Here is a 21,511-nt window from a genome sequence, read left to right on the forward strand (position 1 = left end):
GGGGCCGAGAGTCCTTCCTTTTCCGGCTCACGGGGACCTTTTCTTTGCCGCTTCACCAGATACTTGAAAGCAGGGACCGCCCACTGCACACAGAAGGGCCACAAAGGCAAAGGCAGCCTCACCTGCTGCAAAATGAGGGGCCCTCTAAAACCTGTCAGGAAGACAGGGTTGTCCAACGTGCACGCACACGTGCACGCGTGCAGACCCTAACCCCGATGACGGCTGTCGGGACCTTCCAGAACCGGGTGGGCCTGCTCCCTGGTGGCTGCTGGCATACGCCGCTGGCTGAGCGCCCATGATGCGGTCACTGAAGCCACTCCTTGGCAGGGGCCGAGGGCAGCTTCCTGTGCTCTCTGGGGCACATCACATATTCTGCTTTTCTGCTCCCACTGCTCTCCCGTGCGTGTCAGGAGTGCCAGCGATCGCAGAGAGCCACTTCTCAGGAGGACCAGAGGAGTCACCGGGGCTGGTGAGATGCCGGGGACGGAGGGCTGTCTCCATTTCCCTCTGCCTCATTTGGACCCTCTCCCACTTCGCGGTCCTACCGGCTCACGATGTCGGGTGGCCTCTCCCACCGCCCATCACCAGATGAATCCAGGCCCCCACATGACGCTCCCCTGCTCACGTCTATCCACTGCAAGGATAATGGAGTGAAGTTTAAAAACCTGTCATCCTTAAGTCTTGACCGGCAGCTGTTGGACATCACTCCAGGGTAAAGTTCTTGGGGCAAAGGCCACAGGTGGTAAGGCTGTGTGGGGCTGCTGACAGCGCCCAAGGGTCCTGACTTGGGAGGACCTCCTGGGACATGGGAGGTGGGGCCTTGTCTGACCCTCTGACTCGGTTCTGGGCTGTGAGCACCTGCACACTGCTGGGCAGGAGACAGGTGTGGCTCATTCCATGGGCTGCGGGGGACACATGGGGACCAGATGGGGAGGAGGTGAGGGAGGGGCAAAGGCTTAGACTGAGGTGGGTTTTGCATCTGCCGTGGCACCCAAGGCAGAGTGTGTGGCTCTGGAGGGGCGGTTCCCAGGGCGGTGTGGCCCCCTGCAATCATGTGTGTCACCTCAACAGCCTGAGGGATGAAGGTCATCCACCGAGGGGCATCTCAGGGGCCACCCTCAGCGGCAGGAACAAAGCCCTAGGTCTGCTTTGCTTTGATTTGTTTACACCTTGGGATTTCCCGGAGACTTCACTGCCATGTTCTGAATGAGTTCGTGGTTGAAAACGAAACAGAAACTTGAAGCTTCACAACAAGTCGTTTATAATCCCAAGCTCTCCCAAAGTCTTCAGTTCTGTGGGGGAAAAACCCACCGCGAAGAAAACGCATTTTTAATCTGTATTTTGTTTCCTTTTTACCTTGATCAAGTTTTGAAATTTCTTGTTTTGCTGCAGCAACAACTTGTAATGACTGACAGCTTCGTTGTGGCCACTACAAAAGACACTGTATTTTTCTTTCATTCTCTCCCCGTTTTCACCTGAAAACTGAAGAGAGATGGTGGAGATGTTACTGGGCTGAACCCCGGGGATGGCCAGGGCACGTGTCCCTCTGGCTTTCCTGACTCTGCCAGAACGCGGACTAACTTGACTTCTCAAGCTCACGTTCTGACAGAGAAATGATTTGGTACAGGCTGTCCCATCGTGAGGGACAAAGAGGGAAAAGAAGAAAATTTTTATCCGTGACAGGTGCCTGTAAAACTTCCTGAAATCTGAGCAGGACAAATAAATTTAAGCTGAAGACTGTCAGAAAAATTCAAGAGCAAAAGCAGTCTTATTCTAATCGATCCTAACAAGCTGATTTGGGGGCGCTTCGAGCACCTGTCAATCTCGGCCTTGGCACAGAAGTCGACTCGGAGGTCAGCTCGGGGTCGACACCCCTGCCACGGATGGCTTTGGTCCAAAAACACAGCCGTCAGGACCGAAAAATAAAAACCAGCCAACCAAACAAATAAAAGCCCAGAACCCACACCGGGCAGTGTCTGGACAAGCGTGTTTGCTATCTGGGCGTCCGCGTTCCTAGCCTGTGGGCTGCGTGCGCGGCTGTAAGGGGCCGGGACTGCCGTCCTCTCGGGCAGCTGGTTCTTTTTTTATCGGAAGGAAAGCGATAGGCCGGGGGCACATCTGTGCTGCCCGGCTGCGCCCACCTGCTGTACCAGCAGGTCCCCGATTTTCTGGACGATGTAGTTCCGGTCGCTGCCCGACTCCAGGGACTCCTGGCGGCGCTCCTTCAGCCGAGACAGGAAGTGGCCATGCACCTCGAGCAGGTCATCTGCGCCCGGGAAGAGGCGGCCGATGGCCTTGGGGCTGAACTGCAGCTCCTCCCGCAGGGCCCTGGAGTAGACCTTCAGCATGATCTTGAGTGTCCGCACGTGGTGTGCCTCCGTCTGCATCAGCTCTGTGGGGACATGGACGTAGGACTTACCCATGGGGAGGACACCCTGGCTTCCCTCCCTCATCCTGCAATGGCGTTCTGTGTGCTGCCTGCCTGTCATGGGCCAGGCTGGCTTGGTGGGCTTGCCACCCAGGGGCCAGGCCTCCCATCCTCCCTGGCCCAGCATTGCCAGGGTCCCACCTCAAGGAGGCAGCAAGGGGTTCAGGGACATCAGGAAAGAGAGGACCCGGGATGTCCACTGGGACCTCAAATTCACAGGGGGGTTTCTTGTCTAAAGTCAGCTGAGGACGTTTGCAGGCTGTTTTAAGCAAGAAAATTATTTTGATGAACACCCCTCCCTAGGATGGGAAACTCACACGTTTGTGCATGTCAGGGACCAGCCCCAGACTGTGATGGAAAAAACGGAGCTCAAGTGAGGATTTTAATTCACTGTTAAAGGCAAAGAAGGATCAGCCTTTGTGATGGGAGTTTTTCTGTCGTTTAAGTCAAGCCTTTGAAACTGTCAGAGATGAAACAAGTCAACAGCGCCAGCCAGGCCCCAGGCCACCAGCCACAGGGCTGGGAGCGGTCTGTGTTTACCCAGCAGTGGAGACAACGTGATCAAGGGCTGCCGGGATGCAAGCAGAGGACTGGTCCCCTCTGGCCCTCCCTGCAGGACCCCTGCCTGGCCTCGGGCTCTCCTCCCCGCCCATATCCCAACCAGCTCTGGCCTGGGCAGGGAGCTCAGTGTGTGAAAAGTGGAAGGAAGCGGGTGTCCATGGATGAGTGGACACCGCTGAGCAGTGCGGGGGCGCCTGGAGGGACCCAAGTGCGGCATCCAGAGAGGCACCTGGCCTGGGGACAGGCGGTATCTGGGAGCTGCGGTTTCCACAGTGACTGCAATGTCCTCTCTCATGACAGCAGCCGCCCTCAGCCAGGTTCTCCAACGGCCAGAGGGAAGGGGCGCCCATCCTGGACCTGGTGCTACAGTCACAGGCGGGAGAGAGGGACGTTCCTCCCAAACCCCCAGCCCAGCCACGCCCGGGCTTGTCTGTGGTCACCAGGGGCGGCAGGGAGGGCCCGGCAGCCTCCTCCCTCAGGGTCACCAGCAAGGTGAGGCTGAGTCAGGACTGGGCATTCGGCCACCCTCGTCCTCGGGGACCGGCGCTCACAAAGTGCTCCCCGGTCACCTCCACCCCACCCGGAAGTCAGGGCTGCCCTGGGAGAACAGGTGGAGTGGGTGACGCGGTCTCAGGGAGGGCTGGCAATGGAGCCCAGGCTCCCAGATGAAGTGAAAAGGAAAACAAGAAGAGAAAGAAGAAGAAAAAGGCAGGAAGTCAGTGCTGGGACAGTGCGGCGGCCCGGGACCACTTACCATAAAGCACATCCTGTCTCTTCACCACCTCGCGCTTCTGTTTCTTTGCATACGCTGCGTCCACAGAAAGGCTCCAGGACTCAGCTTCGAACTCATGGGCGTCTGATTCGATCTCACTCCTTAGTGAGGCAGTGTAGGGGTCTGGGGGGAAGGTCAAGAGGCCGCTGCTCACAGGCCCGGGGTCTGGCTGGCTCTGGGCAGCCCCAGCCCGTCCCGTGCACCCACAGATGTGGGTCCCAGCACTTCCTGGTGAATGAAGGCCATGGGACACACAGGACAGAACCAGGGTGACTGTACCTTCTATAAAAATAGCCTCAGCATTCGAAGACGTGAGCGATAGGGAGTCGTCGGCTGCCTGCTTAAGTTTCAGAAATACAGAGTCGGACTCATCCATCTCTCCTGTGACCGGTCTAGACGGAAATCGTAAACCCAATTATTTTCAAAAGCTGAATCCGACACACAGACCTACACACACATTCTACAGAGACAATCAGGCTGTTGCTCGGTCCAATTAGATACGATGTGAGAGCTTTCTGGGTGTAAGTGTAAGCCTTAACTTGTCTGTCAACGTGACATCAAGACTTCTCCCATCAAAACGAACTTCTTTTTGACACAAATGAACTTATTTGCAAAACAGAAACGGATCACCACGACATAGAGAACAAACTTATGGCTACCAGGGGGCAAAGGGGGTGGGAAGGGATAAACTGGGAGTTGGAGACTTGCAGATACTGACTACTATATATAAAACAGGTAAACAACAAGTCTCTACTGTACAGCACAGGGAACTATAACCAATATCTTATAGTAACCTATAATGGAAAAGAGTATGAAAACGCACGTATGTATGTACACGAATGACTGAAACATGATGCTGGACACCAGAAACTGACACAACATTGTAAACTGACTAAACTTCAATTAAAAAATGGTTAATAAAAACTAACTTCTTTTTTTAAATTGAGGTATAGGTGATTACATAAGCTTCAGGTATACCACACAGTGATTCACAATTTTTAAAGGTTATATTCTATTTATAGTTATTATAGGCTATTGGCTATAATATATTCCCCATGTCGTGCAGGATATCCTTGCAGCTAACTGATTCTATACATAGTAGTTTGTACCTCTTAATCTCCTACCCCATCTTGTCCTGCACCCCTCCCCCCTCCCCACTGGTAACCACTAGTTTGTTCTCTGTATCTGCCATCAAAACTAACTTGAATTTAATGTTCAAATATATTCTAAGGGTGTGTTAATTATGTGCATCCACCGGAGCCCCTCGATTTCTTTCAGAATAAGGTGGACACAGCCCCACTCCCAGTCGGGGACGGAGGGGAAATCTTTCCTAGAAGAAAAAGAAAATCAACTCCTTTCCCCACCAACTCATGCAAGGATCACTGCAATGACTTTCCTTTTTTCTCTTGTTTTCACATGAGGTTTTCTACCTACAAGCTGCTGAATGCCGTATTAAGGGAACCACCTCAAAATCCTAGGAAAACCGGGTTACGGCACAAATGCAAACCCCACGGCAACCCCAGCAGACTTCTAGCATCGTCTGGAGGACAGAAAGGAGCCCTGGCCACGTCCCTCAGGAGCGTGAAGCGAACTGGCTCTGGACGACCGAGGACACGCAAGACACACCAGTTGTGAAGAAGCACAAGGACTGACCCTCCGGAGCAGGTGTTAACGAGAGTCTCGCCGCTGGCTGGGGGTCCCGAGGGTCTCCTTTCGGAGAGGCTGCCCGCGGGGGTCCCCGGGGAGGAACGCCACTTCTGCCCCCTGCCGTCGCCGGCCCCCGGCGGCTTACCCGAGTCTCAGCCCCGTTCCCGCCGGGCTGGGTGCAGGCTGCGGGCTCCCCTTCTGCGAGACCGTCATGCCGACATTCCTGGACAGGCCCGGGCTGCCATCGGACAAGAGGGTGGCCCTTGGGTGCTCCTTCAGGGATGCTGCGACGGAGGCAAAGACAGAGTTGGTGCTGAGGAAGTGGGCGGGGTAGTGGAGGTGGCCCGGCCGGAGGCCCCGCTCCGACTGAGGCCGCAGCGCCGACAGGATCTTGGAGGTCAACAGCTCGTTATCTAGGAAGACGGTCTCGTTCCACTTCCTGGGAAAAGAGCCGTAGACCGAGAGGTCGGGGCGGCCGTGGTGCGCGCTGTCTCTGCCGCCGCTTTTGGAATGTGCGTTCCCCATGGTCACGGCTGGGTCTCGGCGCGAGGCCGGGCTCTGCCCTTTTTATACCTCCTGGGGATCCTTCTAGAAATGTAAAGCTGCTTCTCTTACTGTATTGGCTGAAGCAGCGGGTCCGGAGGGCAGGAAATTGGTCTTCACTGTGACCGTTTGGGGGGGAAATTGCAAAGTATTTTCCTCCTCTGGTAAAATAACAGTAATACAACAACTCCTCTAGTCTGAGCGGTGGGTGAAAAGCAGAGAGGGGTTCACATTCCCCTCACCAGTCTGAAGATCACAGAGTAGGGGGCTCTGTGCTGGGAGCAGCCCGTGCCGACATCACACGTGTGATTGTAATTAATCTAAGGCTGACTGTCAGGATGGTTCTGAGACACAGAGAGTGCGGGGTCCCTGATGTTAGCTGCCTGCGCCACTGTTGGTTAATTGCTCTGATCGAATCTGACCCCTAAGGTAGACGGGAGGCTCTGATCCTATTTTACACAGTGATTGTAAGCCAACCTAACACATGACAGGGGCTCCGAAGGGTTGTTCACACGCATGTGCTGATTAAGAGTTTGCGATGTCAGGATGCATTGTAGCCACCGATACCTTCTCCACTGGTGGCGAGACGCAGCTCTCAGAAAGCCAAGCTCTCATTAATTGGGATGCTTTTTCTCACCTCCTGTTGGACAAGCCGACCATTTAAATCAAGCCTAGTTGGGACAAGCCGCTTGGCTAATTTCTTCTCAGGGTGAAAATCACATTTGAAAGCTCAGCTCTAAGACATATAGCAGCATTGAAAGGAATCTGTCCAGGTGGAGGGTATAGCTCAGTGGTAGATAGAGCACATGCTTAGAGTGCACGAGGTCCTGGGTTCAATCCCCAGTACCTCCATTATAAATAAATAAACAAACATAATTGCCTCCCCTCAGTGGCCCCCCGACCTGATTCCTGGGTCCCCAAAGCACCCACACACCAGTTTCTCTATGTTAAAGTAGCTGGGACTCTGGTTCTGAGCAGCACAGAGACCGTGAACCTTGTGGGTGCAGGGCCAGCCCTCCAGGAAAGCCTCTCTCAGGAGCTTTTCTGGGGGGTGGGACTCAGCATGCTGAGTGAGTCTGAACTCAGGTGGAAATGTGGGGCGGTGGCAAGTGTGCGGGCAGATATGTGTCACAGAGAAAACTCCCGGGAGAGAAGTGATGAAGAAAACTTGTAAATTGAGATCAACCACTGAGCGGTGTGATGCCGTCTGGGCAGGGACCTCAGACATCCTGACATCATGATCATAAATGGCTAACAATGAACATGATCATGGTAGACACAGGTGACAAGGCTGTGGCTCATACACCAACCCCCGTTGACAATGGTGAAAATCACAAATCGAGGCCTCTATGGTCCAGGGCAGTCATTTCCTGGCATTTCTACACCGCATTCAACTCCACCCAGGCAATTATGATCTGAACGTACAAGTATGGGACAAATGCTGAAATGAACCCCTTGCCTGGCATCCTGGCTTGGCTGATAGATTCGTTCCTGTGATGCAAGGTCTTGCCTGAAGTTGGGTGGATTCTGCTTTAATCAAACAGCCCATGTAAGAAAAAGTCACCATAAATATTCTCTAAGAATCACTGGTTCCAAAGAACCCTTTAAAAATGATCGGTAATGGTAAATCTACGGTAAGTGGAATTAAATCTTCCTCTGATGACTGAGGAGACACTCTGAGGTTTTCATGTCTCAGAGTCATGATTAGGGACACCAGGTAACACTGGACTCAAAAGGGCACACGGGATAGAGCTCCAGCTGAAAGAATGATGAGCTGGTCCCCCAAACCCAGGATCCAATTTACTTAGGTGTTCAGATCATTGTGTGTCTCCCCAGTAGAATGGAGGACAGTGCCTCCCACAAAACAGGTACCAAGAAATCACTTTCATGAGATTTTACTTAGCCACAAAAACGAATGAAATCCTGACACTTGCTACAACATGGATGAAACTTGAGGACACTGTGCTCAGAGGAATAAGTCAGACCCAAAAGGCCAAATACTTTGAGATTCCACTTCTAAGAGGTCCCTAGAGGAGTCAGGTTCATAGAGACAGAAAGTAGGATGGGGCAGTTCCCAGGGGCGGGGAGGAGGGGATGGAGAAGTCTGTTTAACACGAACAGTTTCAGTTGGGGAAAGCGACAAGAGTTCTGGAGAGGGATGGTGGGGACAGCTGCACAACAATGCAAATGTCCTTACTGCCACTGGACTGTACTCTTTAAAAATGGTCAAACTAGTCAACTTTACATTTATGTATATTTTACCACAATTTAAGAAAAAGAAATCATTGTTTATTTAGGGTGATGGGACAATTCTGCATCTCGACTGTGGTGCTGATTACTCAAATCAACACACGGGGATAAAATTTCATAGATCTGTACACACTGGTGCTCACAAGAGTGCACGTAACAACTAGGAAAACCCAGATCCCATCTGTCCCTGAATTGAAAACATCGTATCACTGCCAGTGTCTTAGTTTTGATGACTAGAGTTCTGTCAGCTATCATGATGGGGACACGCTCAATGAAAGGTACACAGGAAGTCCGTCTATTCTTACAACTCCCTGTAAGTCTTGAACGATTCCAGAATAAACAGTTACAGTCGATTCTCATTATTCGCGGGGGTGACGTTCAGTAAAGTTGCAGTGAACCCTGAATTTGCTAACACCGAACCACTGCTCCCACAGGAGATACAAGTGTAGGTTCTGGTGAGTTCTGGCTACACTTTTGCCAACCAGTCAACATGTAACCTTGTTTTATGTGTGTTTCTACTGAAGGATGTCTTATTTAATACTGTTGATTCACTAACATTGAACCTGTGGCCAGTTTTCAGCACTGTGTATTTATTCGTGCCTGAACGAAGCCTGCTATGACACACAGATTTTCTCTGCAAGGTGCACAGCAGCCTCCTTGCACTTAGAAACACTAGACAGCACTTCAGCGCTCTACCTGGGGGCCCCTTTAAACAGCCAAATCACCAACAAAAAGCCGAAAACAAAAAGTGAAAAATGAGGCACCAAATACACCACAAAAAAGGACACGTGTTTACAGTAGGAAGTGAAGCAGGAAGGCAGGGTGTGGCCTGTTCAGCCTCAGCTGGGGGTGTGTGTGTGTGTTGAGCGACTCACAGGTTTCACCGCACACGTCTCTGCACGTGACTGTGAAAACCCCACAAGTACTGATCTGGGATGACAAGTACATTCTAGCGAGGCGGTGAATCTGCAAAGACAGCCTCCGAGAGTAACGCTGCCCAACCACACGACGGGATACTATTCAGCCACAGGAGGACTGAGGTGCTGAAACGCGCTGCGTGGGGGGACCCGGGGAGTACGCTAAGTGGAAGTGGCCAGGCACAGGAGACCACACACGGTTCCACCTGCTGGAAATGTACAGGCAAATCCATAAAGACGGGCAGCAGATTAACAGGTGCCCAGGACTGGGGAAATGGGAGGGGGAAGGCTAATGGGTCTGGGGTTTCTTTTGGGGATGCTGAAAGCGATTGTGATGACTCTAAATACACTAAAAGCCACTGCCCTGTCCACTTAAATAGGCGAATTGTATAGTATGTGAATTAGATCCGGGTAAAGCTGTCAAACTGGTAAAATCCCTTGAGGAAGAGCCATCTTTCTGAAGGAAGAGAACAAACAAGGGCTTGTACGTTCCACACACTGTAGGAGCTAGTCATGCTGCTCTTGGCTCTGAGAGGGCCAGGAAGACATATTTATCCTGCTGTTGTGTTTTCCTAAACCAGACGGCCATGGTGGGGCAGGTGGGCGGCAGGGTGGCGCTGGGATCCGGGCTGCAGAGCGGACTGTCCGCACAGCCATCGGGGCTGCTTCGGAGCCTCATTAGCACCGTCTGCCCACCGCTGAGCCAGCCCATCGATCGGGCGAGCACCTGGCCCACGGCGGGGACTGACAGCACATGGGGGACCCAGAGGAGAGGCAGGGATGAAAACGAGAAGGGAACAGTGAAAATGGAAAAACTTCTTGACCCAGAGGAAAAAACACACCCCGTTCCCAGCAAAAATCACAGGCAAGCAGCCTGTTCTGATGATTTTTTTTAGACCTTTGTTCCTTGAATTGAATGAAGAGTGAGCAAATTAGATGATTAATCTTGTATGACAGATACGACCCGCCTACATTACTGTACTTGAACAGACCCCACACTACCAAGTTCAGGTGAAGAGGGGCTAATTTCTAGTGTACTTGTGCTCCCAAGCGACCCGTAGCCTGTAAATCCTCTGATACACAAGCAAGACCCCAGCAGCTCCCACAGGCGTCCTAAGGACTCGCAAGGAAAAACCATCGACAAAAGACTTAATAGTTATGAATCTGCCGAAGTGATTTTTCAAGGAAACACATTATGACATATCAAATGACCATCCTGGTTTTTTTTTTTTGGAGGGGGTAGGTAATTAGGTTTATTTATTTATTTGTTTGTTTGTTTATTCATTTATTATTTTTCTAATGGAGGTACTGAGGATTGAACCTAGGACCTTGTGCATGCCAAGCACGCTCTCCACCACTGAGATATACCCTCCCCACTCAAGTGGTGCTCTTGATTGCTCCTAAATTGTCCTTTAGAATCCAGAAGCACCCTGGCTTCTAGAAATATCGACTTCTGCGCAAGAATTCTATTTTCTAAATGGCAGATTCTTCTTGCTGCTTGATGGGAGAGCAACTAGAAACATTTTCGGAAGGCAGCTGGGCCGGGCACAGAAGTCCCTGTGGTTTTCTGCAAAAGGCCATGCAGATGGACCGACTGACAGAATCTTTTAGGCAGGAACAGCCCTCCCCAGCCGCCCAGCAGTTTCAAAGGCTTGGCTTCAAAACAGCTGCCCCTTTTCTCATATTTGTTGAGGTCCTGGGTCTCCCTCCCCTGCCCCATTCTTTGTGTCTGTGAAGACTTCTCTTTCAGGCTGAGCGGGCCGCCTGTCTCTGGAGAGTTCTAGCAAGCCCGAGCTGCAGGCAAGTGTTGGAGAGACAATTAAGAAAATCTGATACAAAATGAAGTTTCCAGTTCACAGTTCCCGGCTCTTCGGCCACCTGAGAATAGATTAAATCAATGCCGAGACAACTCATTGATTTCTCTGCTCTGGTTCATTTTGATGTTACACAAGCCAAGAAGAGAATAAAAATATAGGAGGGGGAAAAACACCCAAATCTTAACCCCATGCCTCACAGGACAAAGGAAAGAAAAAAAAAAAAAAGGCATATTGGGGCTTAGAAGATAAGTGTGATTGAGAAAGAATATTCTTTGTAAACTTGAAATGATCTAATAAAGGAAATACACAAGCCCCCCAACCCCCAAATTACGTCAAACTCAGCAAATACCATTAAAAAAAGTTGCAGTATCTTCCTGACAAGCAATATCCTTGCAAATCATGATTCTACAAAATATTTTGTATTACTCTATGGATAATTCTGGAACTTAAAATCGAAAGAGTGCCTCCAGGAGTGGGCATAGACACAAACCTCAACCTAAGCTTCATGCTTTCCACAAATAAGGACTCCAACTGGGCTGCGGGTGTAGACGGGAAATGTGAAACCAGAAAACGTCTCATAGATAACGTAGGAGAAAGTCTTCAGGAACCAGGGCTTGGATGGGGAAAAGTTCTTTCTACGGCACCAGAAGCCTGATCCACAAAAGAAAAAAAAAATCTTTAAACTGACTTCATCATAATTAAAATCATTTGCTCGTGGAAGGCCCTGTTCAGTGGATGAAAAGACAAGCTACACAGTGGGAGGAAACATTTGCAAACTGCTTGGCCAAGGACTAGCATTTGGAATATAAAATGAGCTCTCAAACCCCTGTGCTAAAAATACCAACAATCCACTTAGAAAATGAGCAAAACAGACGAAGGCACATTTCACTGAAGAAGGTACATGGATGGTAAAACACACGTGACTGGGTGTTCAACATCATTTAGCCACCAGAGAACTGCGAATTAAAACCAACACGAGCCACCGCTACTGAAATGGCTAAAATAAAAAAATGCTGACGACTATAAATGCCGGCGAGGATGTGGAGAAAATGGATTGCTCACGTGTTGCTGGTGGGGATGTAAAATGGTGCAGTCACTCTGGAAAACAGCTGGGCAGTCTGTAAAGAAAACCAAATGATTGCATTCCTGGGTATGTATCTCAGAGAAACACAAAACTTAGGTTGGGAGAAAAACCTGTTCATGACTGTTTGCAGCAGCTTTCAGGCCCAAATCAGGAATCAGCCCAGATGCCCTTCTCTGAGTAAATGGTTAAGACAAACTGTGGTCCATCTGTGCCACGGAATACTACTCGGCGAGGAAAAGGAACTACTGATAACACGCAACAAAAGCGCTCACAAGCTTTATACTGTGATTTTAAAACAGCCAATCTCAAAAGGTCACTGTATGATTCCATTTACATAATGCTCTTGAAATGACAAAATTATAGAGATGGAGAACTGATCTGTGGTTGCTGGGGTTGACGGTGGTGGCGGGGGGCATAAGAGTGGATGAGACTATGATAAAGTGGGAGTTCAAGGGAGATCTGTGGTGATGGAACAGTCCTGGATCTTGAAGGTGGTGGTAGCTGTGGGAATCGGCACATGTAATGAAACTGCATGGACTAGACTCACACAATTTCCTCAGTGACAATGTCCTGGTTTTGATATCCTTTTATAGTCACAAAGATGTGGGGGAAACCAGGTGAGGGGTAGAGTATGTGACCTCTCTGTATCACCTTTGCAATTTACTGTGAGTCTGTAAGGATTTCAAAAAAAAAGTGTGAAACAAACAAAAGCACCACCACCACCACCACCACCAACAACAACAAAATAGAAAGGACATGTGCCCAGAGTCGTAGCCAGCTCGGGCTGCCATAATGAAAAAACATAGATTGAGTGGCTTTAAACAATAGAAACTTAGTTCCTGGAGGCTGGCAAGTCCAAGATCAAGGTGCCATCAGATCCAGCCCTTGCTGAGGTCTTTCTGGCTTGCAGATGGCTGCCTTCCCGCTGTGTCCTCACACGGTAGAGAGCGAGCGAGCAAGCTCTCTGGTGTCTCTTCCATATAAGGGCACTAACTGCATGGTGAGGGCCCCACCCTCATGGCTTCATCTAATCCAGTTACCTCCCATAGGCCCCACCTACTAATACCATCACTCTGGGGGTCAGGGCTTCACATGGGGGTTGGGGGCAAGCAATTCCACCCAGAGCACAATGAATAAAACCGCGTTTCCTGAGAACTCATCTAATTCTAGAGCCTTTCTTATCACTCCCCGGATACGTCGGCAGAAAGAACAAGCAGCCTTCCTCTTTCCTCCATCCCTTCACCTTTCAGGGGAGACCAGAGGGCACCCATGGCCCCTTAGGGAGGACTCCTGGAGGAGGTTATGGACATGTAACCGAGACCTAAGTGGACAGTTCTGGTGCCCAAAGAGGAGGGTCTGGGAAGATTTCTTTGTAAGAAAGCAGGCTTCAAGACATTCAGACAGGGTTACCATTGAAAATGAGAAATGCCTGAATCTGGGAGACAGACAAGAGTGTGATGAGTATAAAAAGCAATGAGAAGGGAAGATAAAGTGAGCAACCCAGTGGGATGTGAGGCTGCTCCACTGAGAACAGGCCGAGAGCAAGATCTTCTCCTGGCTAGAAACCTGGGGACTTTGTGTAGAAGCCTCCTGGGGGGCTACCGAGTGAAACAGACATGGGCGGAAGTGTGGCGAGTAGGAAATGACACCTGGCCGAACGAGTGGCCAGCTGGCCCCGGGCTTGAAACTGAAGGCCTCAGCTGTCCCCAGCCTCGTGGCAGAATTTGCCCTTAGTGAGCAACTCCCCAACATCACCAAGAGGCATAGAAAAATTTGCTTTGTTATTAGCACAAATATTAAATAGAGTAGGCCCTCAGTATCTGCAAGGGATTGGTTCCAGGACACCCGAGGATGCCCAAATCCCAAATCCAAGGATGCTCAAGTCCCTTATATAAAATGGCACTGTACAGGTGACCCTTGAACAACACGGGTGTGAACTGCAAGGGCCCACTCACAGTGGACTTTCTTTCACTATACATGTGTCATAGGACCATCCGGCCCACAGTTGGTTGAATCTGAGGAGGTGAAACTGCAGATGCGAAGGGCCAACTATAAAGTCACACTCAGATTTTGGGGCTGCACAGAGGTTTGGTGCCCTGCTTCTTCCCACATTGTTCAGGGGTTGACTGTACTTGCATGTAACCTACGCATGTCCTCAGGCATACTTTAACAATCATCTCTAGGTTACCTGCAATACATAATACAATGAAAATGCTATGTAAATAGTTGCCTGCAAGCAGCAAACTCAAGTTTTGCTTTTTGGAACTTTCTGGAGTATTTCCCCCCCAAATATTTTTGATCCTTGGCTGGCTGAATGGAGGACGTGGAACACAGACACCGAGGGCTGACTGTATCTTGCTTGCCTATCGAAAGAACTGTGCCCAATTAATTGTTCGCCTGGGTCTAGACGAAAGGAAACTGTGTGATCTTTTGTGTGCGTGTATCTGGCCAATGTTAAGAATGTGCCATTGTTAACGTTACATTACTGAATGTTACAATTTAGGAAGCATGTGCGCCTTAAAATTAAAACAAAAACAAACAGTAACAAAAAATAAATGGCCAAGGATCTTCCTATCTCTGAAATGGGTTGGTTGGCAGAGAACTTGGAGGTTCCCCACCTGAACTGCATTTTCCTTTTCTCTAACAGTATTGATTAGTATGTTGGTACCAAAACACATTAATGTTTTGTAACAGTTACTGCCTGCCGTTATTATAGATAATCCCTCCTTTGTTGTGTGTTGTGTTGTTTAAAAGTTGACTTCTGAGAGGAATAAGAAAGGCTCAGAGAAAAGAGAGGTTTATGTCAAAGACCTGATATTTGAGAGTAAAGGGGAAAGTGAGAGTCTTAAAAATCTGGAAAATGTTTCAAGGAGAATCACGACGAGTAAGAAAAGGGGGCAGGATGTGAAGGATGAGGGTGATGGGCTGCCTGCCACAGGGAGATCACTAAGTTCAGATTGTCCAAGGCTGGTTATTAGAACCAGACAATGTGTAACTGAAATGATGGTAATGGCGGGAAGTATCTCAAAAGTTAAACCCACTAAGTGCCACATGGGATCCTGGGCTGGATCCTGGAACAGAAAACCCAGTGAAGTCTGAATGAAGGGTGGCACTTAGTCAACAGTAGTGTAAGCATCAGGGGAAACTGAGTGTGGGACATATGGAAACTCTGTACTGACTTTGTAACTTTTTTTATAAATTGAAAACTATTCCCGAACAAAAGTCTCATTTTTTTTTTAAGTTAAGTTTAGGCTGAACTGAGCCCTGTTAAAAACAGAAGAAGAATTTTTTAAGAGGTCTGTGTGCATGTGGGGTGCTCCAAGTCATGTTTAGAAAGAACAAGAATGGGCCAGGCCCCTATGGGGGGAGAGGGAGGGGGTGATAATCGAAAATATTTAGGGACACCCATGTTCACAGCAGTGTGATTCACAAGAGCCAACAGGTAGAAGTAACCCAAGTGCACTGATGGATGAATGGATAAACTAAATGGGGTCCAGCCACACAATGGAATATTATTCAGCTCTAAAAAGGAAATTCTGACACCTGCTACGACATGGATGAAACTTGAGGACATGATGCTCAGTGAAATAATTCAGTCACAGGACAAATACTGTCTGATTCCACTCATAGGAGGTCCCCAGAGGAGTCAGATTCCTCTGGAGACAGGAAGTAGATAGTGGGGCCAGGGGCTGGGGGAGGGGGCTGGGGAGTCAGTGTTTCACGGGGACAGAGTTTCAGTTTGGGAAGATGAGAAAGCTCTGGAGATGGAGGTGGGAGGGCTGCCCAACAGTGTGAACGTGCTGAATGCCACTGAGCTGTGCATTTAAAATGGTTAAGATGGTAAATTTTATGTGTATTTTACCACTTTAAACAGGAAAAAAAAGGAAAGCACTTAGGGACCCAGAGTGTGTCCACATAATACCATCTGATGGAGAAGAACTGAGACTCTCTGTGGTTTACTTCTGTCTCCCCTCATGGTGAGATGGCACTTTGACTGGGAAGGAATGGAGAAAATGCCCTTGGAAGGGCCTTGAAGCTCCAGGCAGGATGAGGGACATGCAGGGGTAACCTTGGCTTCTCAGTGCCCAGCACGTGGCAGCCGCGGGACACCTGCTGCACCAATTAAAGTCGACAGATCAGGTGACGCGCACCTCAGACACGGAGACAGCTGGCAGGGAGACTGGCTGAACCCGTGTGGGGCAACTCTGGGGAGCCGGGGAGGGGAGGACGACAGAAGGGCGAAGCAATTCTGATTTGAGAAAGGAGGAAGTAAGTTAATCTTACAAACTCGATGTTAATCTGTGGCAAAAAGTGGCTTGTGAGCTGTGAGCCTGGGAAACAGGCGATGAATCCTGGGTTTCCTCGTTTCCTTGAACAAACCAAGACTAGGCTCTGAAAGCTGTGCTTTGCAGCCCTGGAGTGGAGCGGACAGACAGGAGGCGTTTACAGCCATTGCAGCGAATGGGTCACCGATCTTGGGTGGCTCTGGGCAGAGCAGGGGGGTGGTAGATACGGGCCCTTGGGGTATCAGCAAGGTGCTGGCTGAATCCTTCATGACACCCTTGTAAATTTAATGGGGAATTGAGAACTGATGAGTGCAGGTTGGGCGACTTTAAAACTGGCTGAGCATCCACACTTAAGCTCGGTAACGGAAGGAGGGTCTCTAGCGGAGGGCTGAAGGGCTCTGTCCGCAGCCTCGCCTGAAAGGAGATCGTAGGAGGCTCGCTTACCAAATTCACGAGTGATGTGGAACAGAGGAGCTGCCTCGAATTACGTTTGGAAAGACAGACAGAGAGGTGGACCAACACAGAGCTGTCTTGATGGGCTACAGTGACGGAAGTGCGAAGACATTCAGCAGAGGCGGGCGGGGTCGTGGACCCCCACCCGCAGCAGCGGCACGGAGGGGAAAGACCAAGCTGGCGGCCTCAGGAAGTCAACGGCCTGGCGCACGCAGGGCTGGGTCATCTTAGGTCTCGTCAACATCGGTGTGATAGCCAGAGTCAGGAGGGCCAGGCTGCTGGCTGGCCGAGCCTGCCCGGGAGTTTATCTCAGGCCTGGGCCAAGCTCAGTGAGTTCACTGGCTCAGAGCGGCACCCAGAGAGCTGTGTTCTAACAAGTACCGTGGGGGGTTGGATACAAGGGGACCCAGAATCCCAGAACAAGGGCCAACTTGGGCTGGCCGAGTGGGGCACGCCCAGAGAGCTGACAGAACCACCGAGGGGTCCTGGCCAGGACTCGGGAAGAAGGGCTAAAGGCTGGGGATGATGCTTGGAGAAAGGAAGGCCAGCGTGGTCCCCACGGAGGGCCGGCCCCCGCAGGCCTGGATGTGGTCTCTCCCGGGGGAGCGGGGAGGATCTACCACGCCAGGGGTGACGTTCCCGGAACTGAGGAAGTTCTGGTTTTACTAGTGACTATTAAATGGCAACCGCCCGGTATTTCAAAACCCAGAAGGAACCACGACTCCTTGTTTAGCACATTCCTTTCCACTCTTATTTCTGTTCACTGCAGTGAGCTCACACTGTTGCTGGTCGCCCACCACTTCTGACCAACAAAAACGACCCCTCCGCACGGTCTGGCCTAACACGTGGGTGAGCGCCCACTGAACTTGCAATTTTACATCCTGCCTTTCTGCTTAAGATGTGTCATAAACGGACTGTTAAGACATGTTGCGGGAAGTGCTTACCATTTCTTTCTTTTGCAACGGCTGTCAAATCACTTATTAAACACGAACACTCCTTGTGTTCCGTGGGTACTTCCTGTGTCTCACGAAGTTATAAATTAAATCGGGATGGACATCCGCGTAGCGTACTTCGTCCGCAGTGGATACTCACTCTCTTGGGAGAAATTCCTATTAGTAGCTGGGTCCCCTGCCCCATGTGGTCCAACTGCCCCCCACCACAGCTCAGGCTGGCCAAGTCCTCCCCCCACACCGGCCAGAGGCTTCCTGAGAACAGGCCGGTGGCTGGTCAAGCACTGCACCCTCAGCTGCTGGGGGGCTTACTGGGTTGCACTCTGCAAGCAGGGTCGAGGGTCTGAATTCTCAGATGTCTTAGGTCCGCTCAGAAGATCTCCACTGAGCACTGTGATGAGTTGGGACCACATGGCCTCCCCCAACCCGGAAACCTGGACTCAACACACTTCCCGGGAGAGGCAGCCTCCCCTCCGCACACACTCATTCTCTCCCCCATTGTCACTGGGACCTCCTCTTATCTGTGTAGGGCCCTCCCCCTGGGGGAGCAAGACAGAGCCCTGGCCATTAGCCAAGGCTGTGATTTCTTCGGGTGGCTGCCTGCCCAGACTTGCCACCCCTGGCCCTCTGTCCTACCTGCTGCCTGATCGGCGCCCCAGGCACCTGATTAGCATCCCCATGGCTTCGGTGTAAAGTCCTACCTCTCTGGCCTGGCTGTGCCAGGCTCTCTGAGGCATGGGCCCCTCCCCGCCTCACCTCTCGCCACCATTTGCAGCCTGTATCCCAAGTCATGCAGCACTGGGGAGACTCGGAGCCCCTGGGTGCCTCTCCAGCTTTGGGGCCAGGCAGAGTCCCTCTGGGTCGTCCCGCCCTGATCCCCACCCTCGAGGCCGAGGTCTCCCTGTGCACTTCCCTGACCCCGGTGCACTCAGCTTCCATCGCACCGCCTCTGCCCTCGTGGAACCCTCACCTCCTTGAGGGCAAGGGTCAGGTGTCACCCATTCTGGGTGCTGGTTTCACTGTCCTTCTCTGAGCTTGCAACATGGGGACACAGATAGACCGCGGCCCTGCCAGGAAGGACGAGGCCAAATACTCGGAGGCGAGGCCTGCAGGGGCCGAGGGCCAGCCCGTTCTTGGCGATTTACCTTTAAGACAATTTGCCAGGGGTAGGTACAGCTCAGTGGTAGAGCGTGTGCTTAGCATGTATGAGGTCCTCGGTTCAATCCCCAGTACCTCCGTTAAAAAGTTAAAAAATAGTAACTTGCCACCTTTCTGTTTACAGAAAAAAAGACAAAACAAAAAACAACTCCATGTAACAGACTGGGCTCTGCTTGAAGGTGGGGAAGGATGTGGTCAGAAAATGACGGTGAGGGTCTCCCAACCCTCATGGCTTGTGTCTTAAGATACTCCCCGCCCCCAGAACTTTATGCCCTTCTTCATCCCAGATAGGCTGCCTACTGACCCAGCTCCTGCACCGACAGGACCCACCCCGTCCTGTGTGCCCTGGAAGCTGACCCCACCCCCCGCCTTGCCCAAGCCCACTCTTCCCCTTGGGTCTCTGTGCTGTGACTGCTACCCTGGCCTATTCATGAGGACAGCCCCCTCCTCTCTATGGTACCCACAGCCTTCCCCACCCTTGGGAGCTGGGTGGACATGCCTGCCCTTGGCCCCAGGGGGTAGGCTTTCCTGGCAGGTTTTAAGGTCCTGTGTCTGCCAGCAGGCCAGACGGAACCCCGTGACTTGTCTGGAGTCGGGGTTACAGGTCATGCCACCTCTAGTCGTCAGGGGATGAATGAGGGAAGGGCCACTGGCACACTCATCTCTAATCCCCAAGATCAGGACTCGATCTCCCCCAGGCTCCTCCAGCTCCAGAGTTCTGAGAGATTCAGGAGGCTCTTCAGAATCCTTCAACACTGCGAGGTGACCCATGATCAAAACGTTCTGATCACACGGAGGAAAAACTCGGAGCGTGGTGAGAAGCCACAGTCTCCACGACAACCACTGGAAGCGGCTTTGCCTTTGGGGATGTCTAAGAGTCAGGAAAGTTTCACGGCATAAAACGCACATGCTGCTCACTGGAAACACTAATGTGAGACCTTTATCCCGGCAGAAGCAGCCAGTCCATCCCGATGCTTCCCCCAAGCAGTGTGGCGGCATTTCAGCAACGTGATGTGTAGAAAAATATTACTCAGATTTTGTATAAAGGGGAAAACGAAGTTGAGGTGGGACCATCAGACAGAGAGCTAGATTTTAGTGCCCAAATCACTAGCTATCGATTAAGTAGCTGGTACACTGACTAGGAGTAAATTCTTGTCATTCTTAATAAAACTTAACTTCAAAGGCTTTTTGGGGGGAGGGGCACTGGTTTAATTATTCCACTGATAAATAAGGCATATCTCTAAATCAGTCTAATGCTAGGTGGCATTTCTCCAAATTATTCTTCTTCAATAAAGATAAGAACTAACTAAGGCAAACTGCTATAGGCGAGTCATCGTAGGGGGAAAGGAAAAAAAAAAAAAAAGAACAAAGCAAAACATTCTTGGGCATAAACCCAGCCAGTCACATGTTATGGTCCTGAAGAACAAATCTGGTACAAACTCTTCACCTACAAAGATTCCTGGCTGATAAGAAACAGCCCTCTTGAAGCACTGATAAGGATGCATGAAAAAAATGTCACCTATGTCACTGTTAACCTGAATTTGATCCCTCACTTCGCAGTATGAGAGTGAACGTAAAAATTTTTTCGAAGGAAAAATTAAAATCAAAATCAACCAGTAACCTTCCTGTCATTTACAATGTCTCTGTGCCCCCCTCTGTATTTGCCTGGCTGTGTGTGGTGACGGTCGTCAGCACAGCGAATATACCAGCGTTTCACATTTTTTCATGCTGCTGTGGTCTTGCAAGTCTTGTTGCAATCACGTCCCAGCTGTCGGGGAATGCGTTCCGATCACATAGTCTCCACAGAGTCGTGAAGGGACAGAATTGCGGAGGCAAAGTTGGAAATGCTTTACTATGTTAGATGGACATCACCAAACTGCCTCTTAAAGGACTGTAGTAACAGGTCCAACCTCGTGGGGAAACGGGTGTAAAGAAAGAAAACCCTGGGAGGTCATCCAACAAAATGACTGTGTGTAGCTGCAAGGGACTATGGGTGTTTCCCTCCATTTTTCTATTTTCTAAATTGTCCGCAATGGTGGTTGACTTTTATAGTTAAAAAAATAAGTTAACATTAGCAGGGAGCTGGGTGCAGGGTATATGGGAACTCTCTAGGCAATCTTTAATTCTTCATAAATCCAAAATTATTTCAAAGGATGCAGCATTTGGACGGCTTGAGGTTTCTTGAAATTTTGACTAAATGGAAATTAGAGAGCAGAGTCTGTATCACGGGTCAGTTTAAAGCAAGAAAGACGAAGCATTTCCATTAAAGGAGGGGCTGGTGGTACCAAAAGACTGGCCACTCCAAGTACATTTATCTGCTTTAAGCTAAATAAAGTATTTAAGGCATATGACTTTTAAAAATAATTGTGGCCCTTTTCTGATGAGTTGACCATCTTGGAGGTGGGGCCTCAGCCTGGGCTCAGCCCTCCTGTGGGCAGCCACCAACTGTGCAGCGCGTGGAGTTCAGAAAATAAAGACTGAAAAGGCAAGGGTCGCCTGGGCGGACTCTATCCGGATTTCTCCTGTGACTCACTCACACCCTATCTGTCCTCGAGCTGGCTGGCCCAGAGCATGTGGCAGAATGCCCCAGGGGCAGGCACTGCGTGCGATGTGGTTACAAACTGGGGTGACTCCTTGGGATGATG

General features: G+C 50.5%; 1 protein-coding gene across 1 annotated transcript in view; it reads right to left on the bottom strand.

The window, feature by feature from the left end:
- The window catches only part of ARHGEF18 (Rho/Rac guanine nucleotide exchange factor 18), a 74,365-nt gene that overhangs the window by 13,566 nt on the left and 39,288 nt on the right, over window positions 1–21,511 (bottom strand). The window contains exons 11-15 of the mRNA XM_032466374.1: window positions 5,554–5,692; window positions 4,041–4,153; window positions 3,744–3,884; window positions 2,142–2,392; window positions 1,357–1,482 (exon numbers count right to left, since the gene is read on the bottom strand). Of these exons, the coding sequence (XP_032322265.1) occupies window positions 1,357–1,482; window positions 2,142–2,392; window positions 3,744–3,884; window positions 4,041–4,153; window positions 5,554–5,692 (770 nt within the window). The remainder of the gene's footprint in view (window positions 1–1,356; window positions 1,483–2,141; window positions 2,393–3,743; window positions 3,885–4,040; window positions 4,154–5,553; window positions 5,693–21,511) is intronic.

The sequence above is a fragment of the Camelus ferus genome, chromosome 22 (genome assembly GCF_009834535.1).
Source record: "Camelus ferus isolate YT-003-E chromosome 22, BCGSAC_Cfer_1.0, whole genome shotgun sequence".
NCBI classification, from domain to species: domain Eukaryota; kingdom Metazoa; phylum Chordata; class Mammalia; order Artiodactyla; family Camelidae; genus Camelus; species Camelus ferus.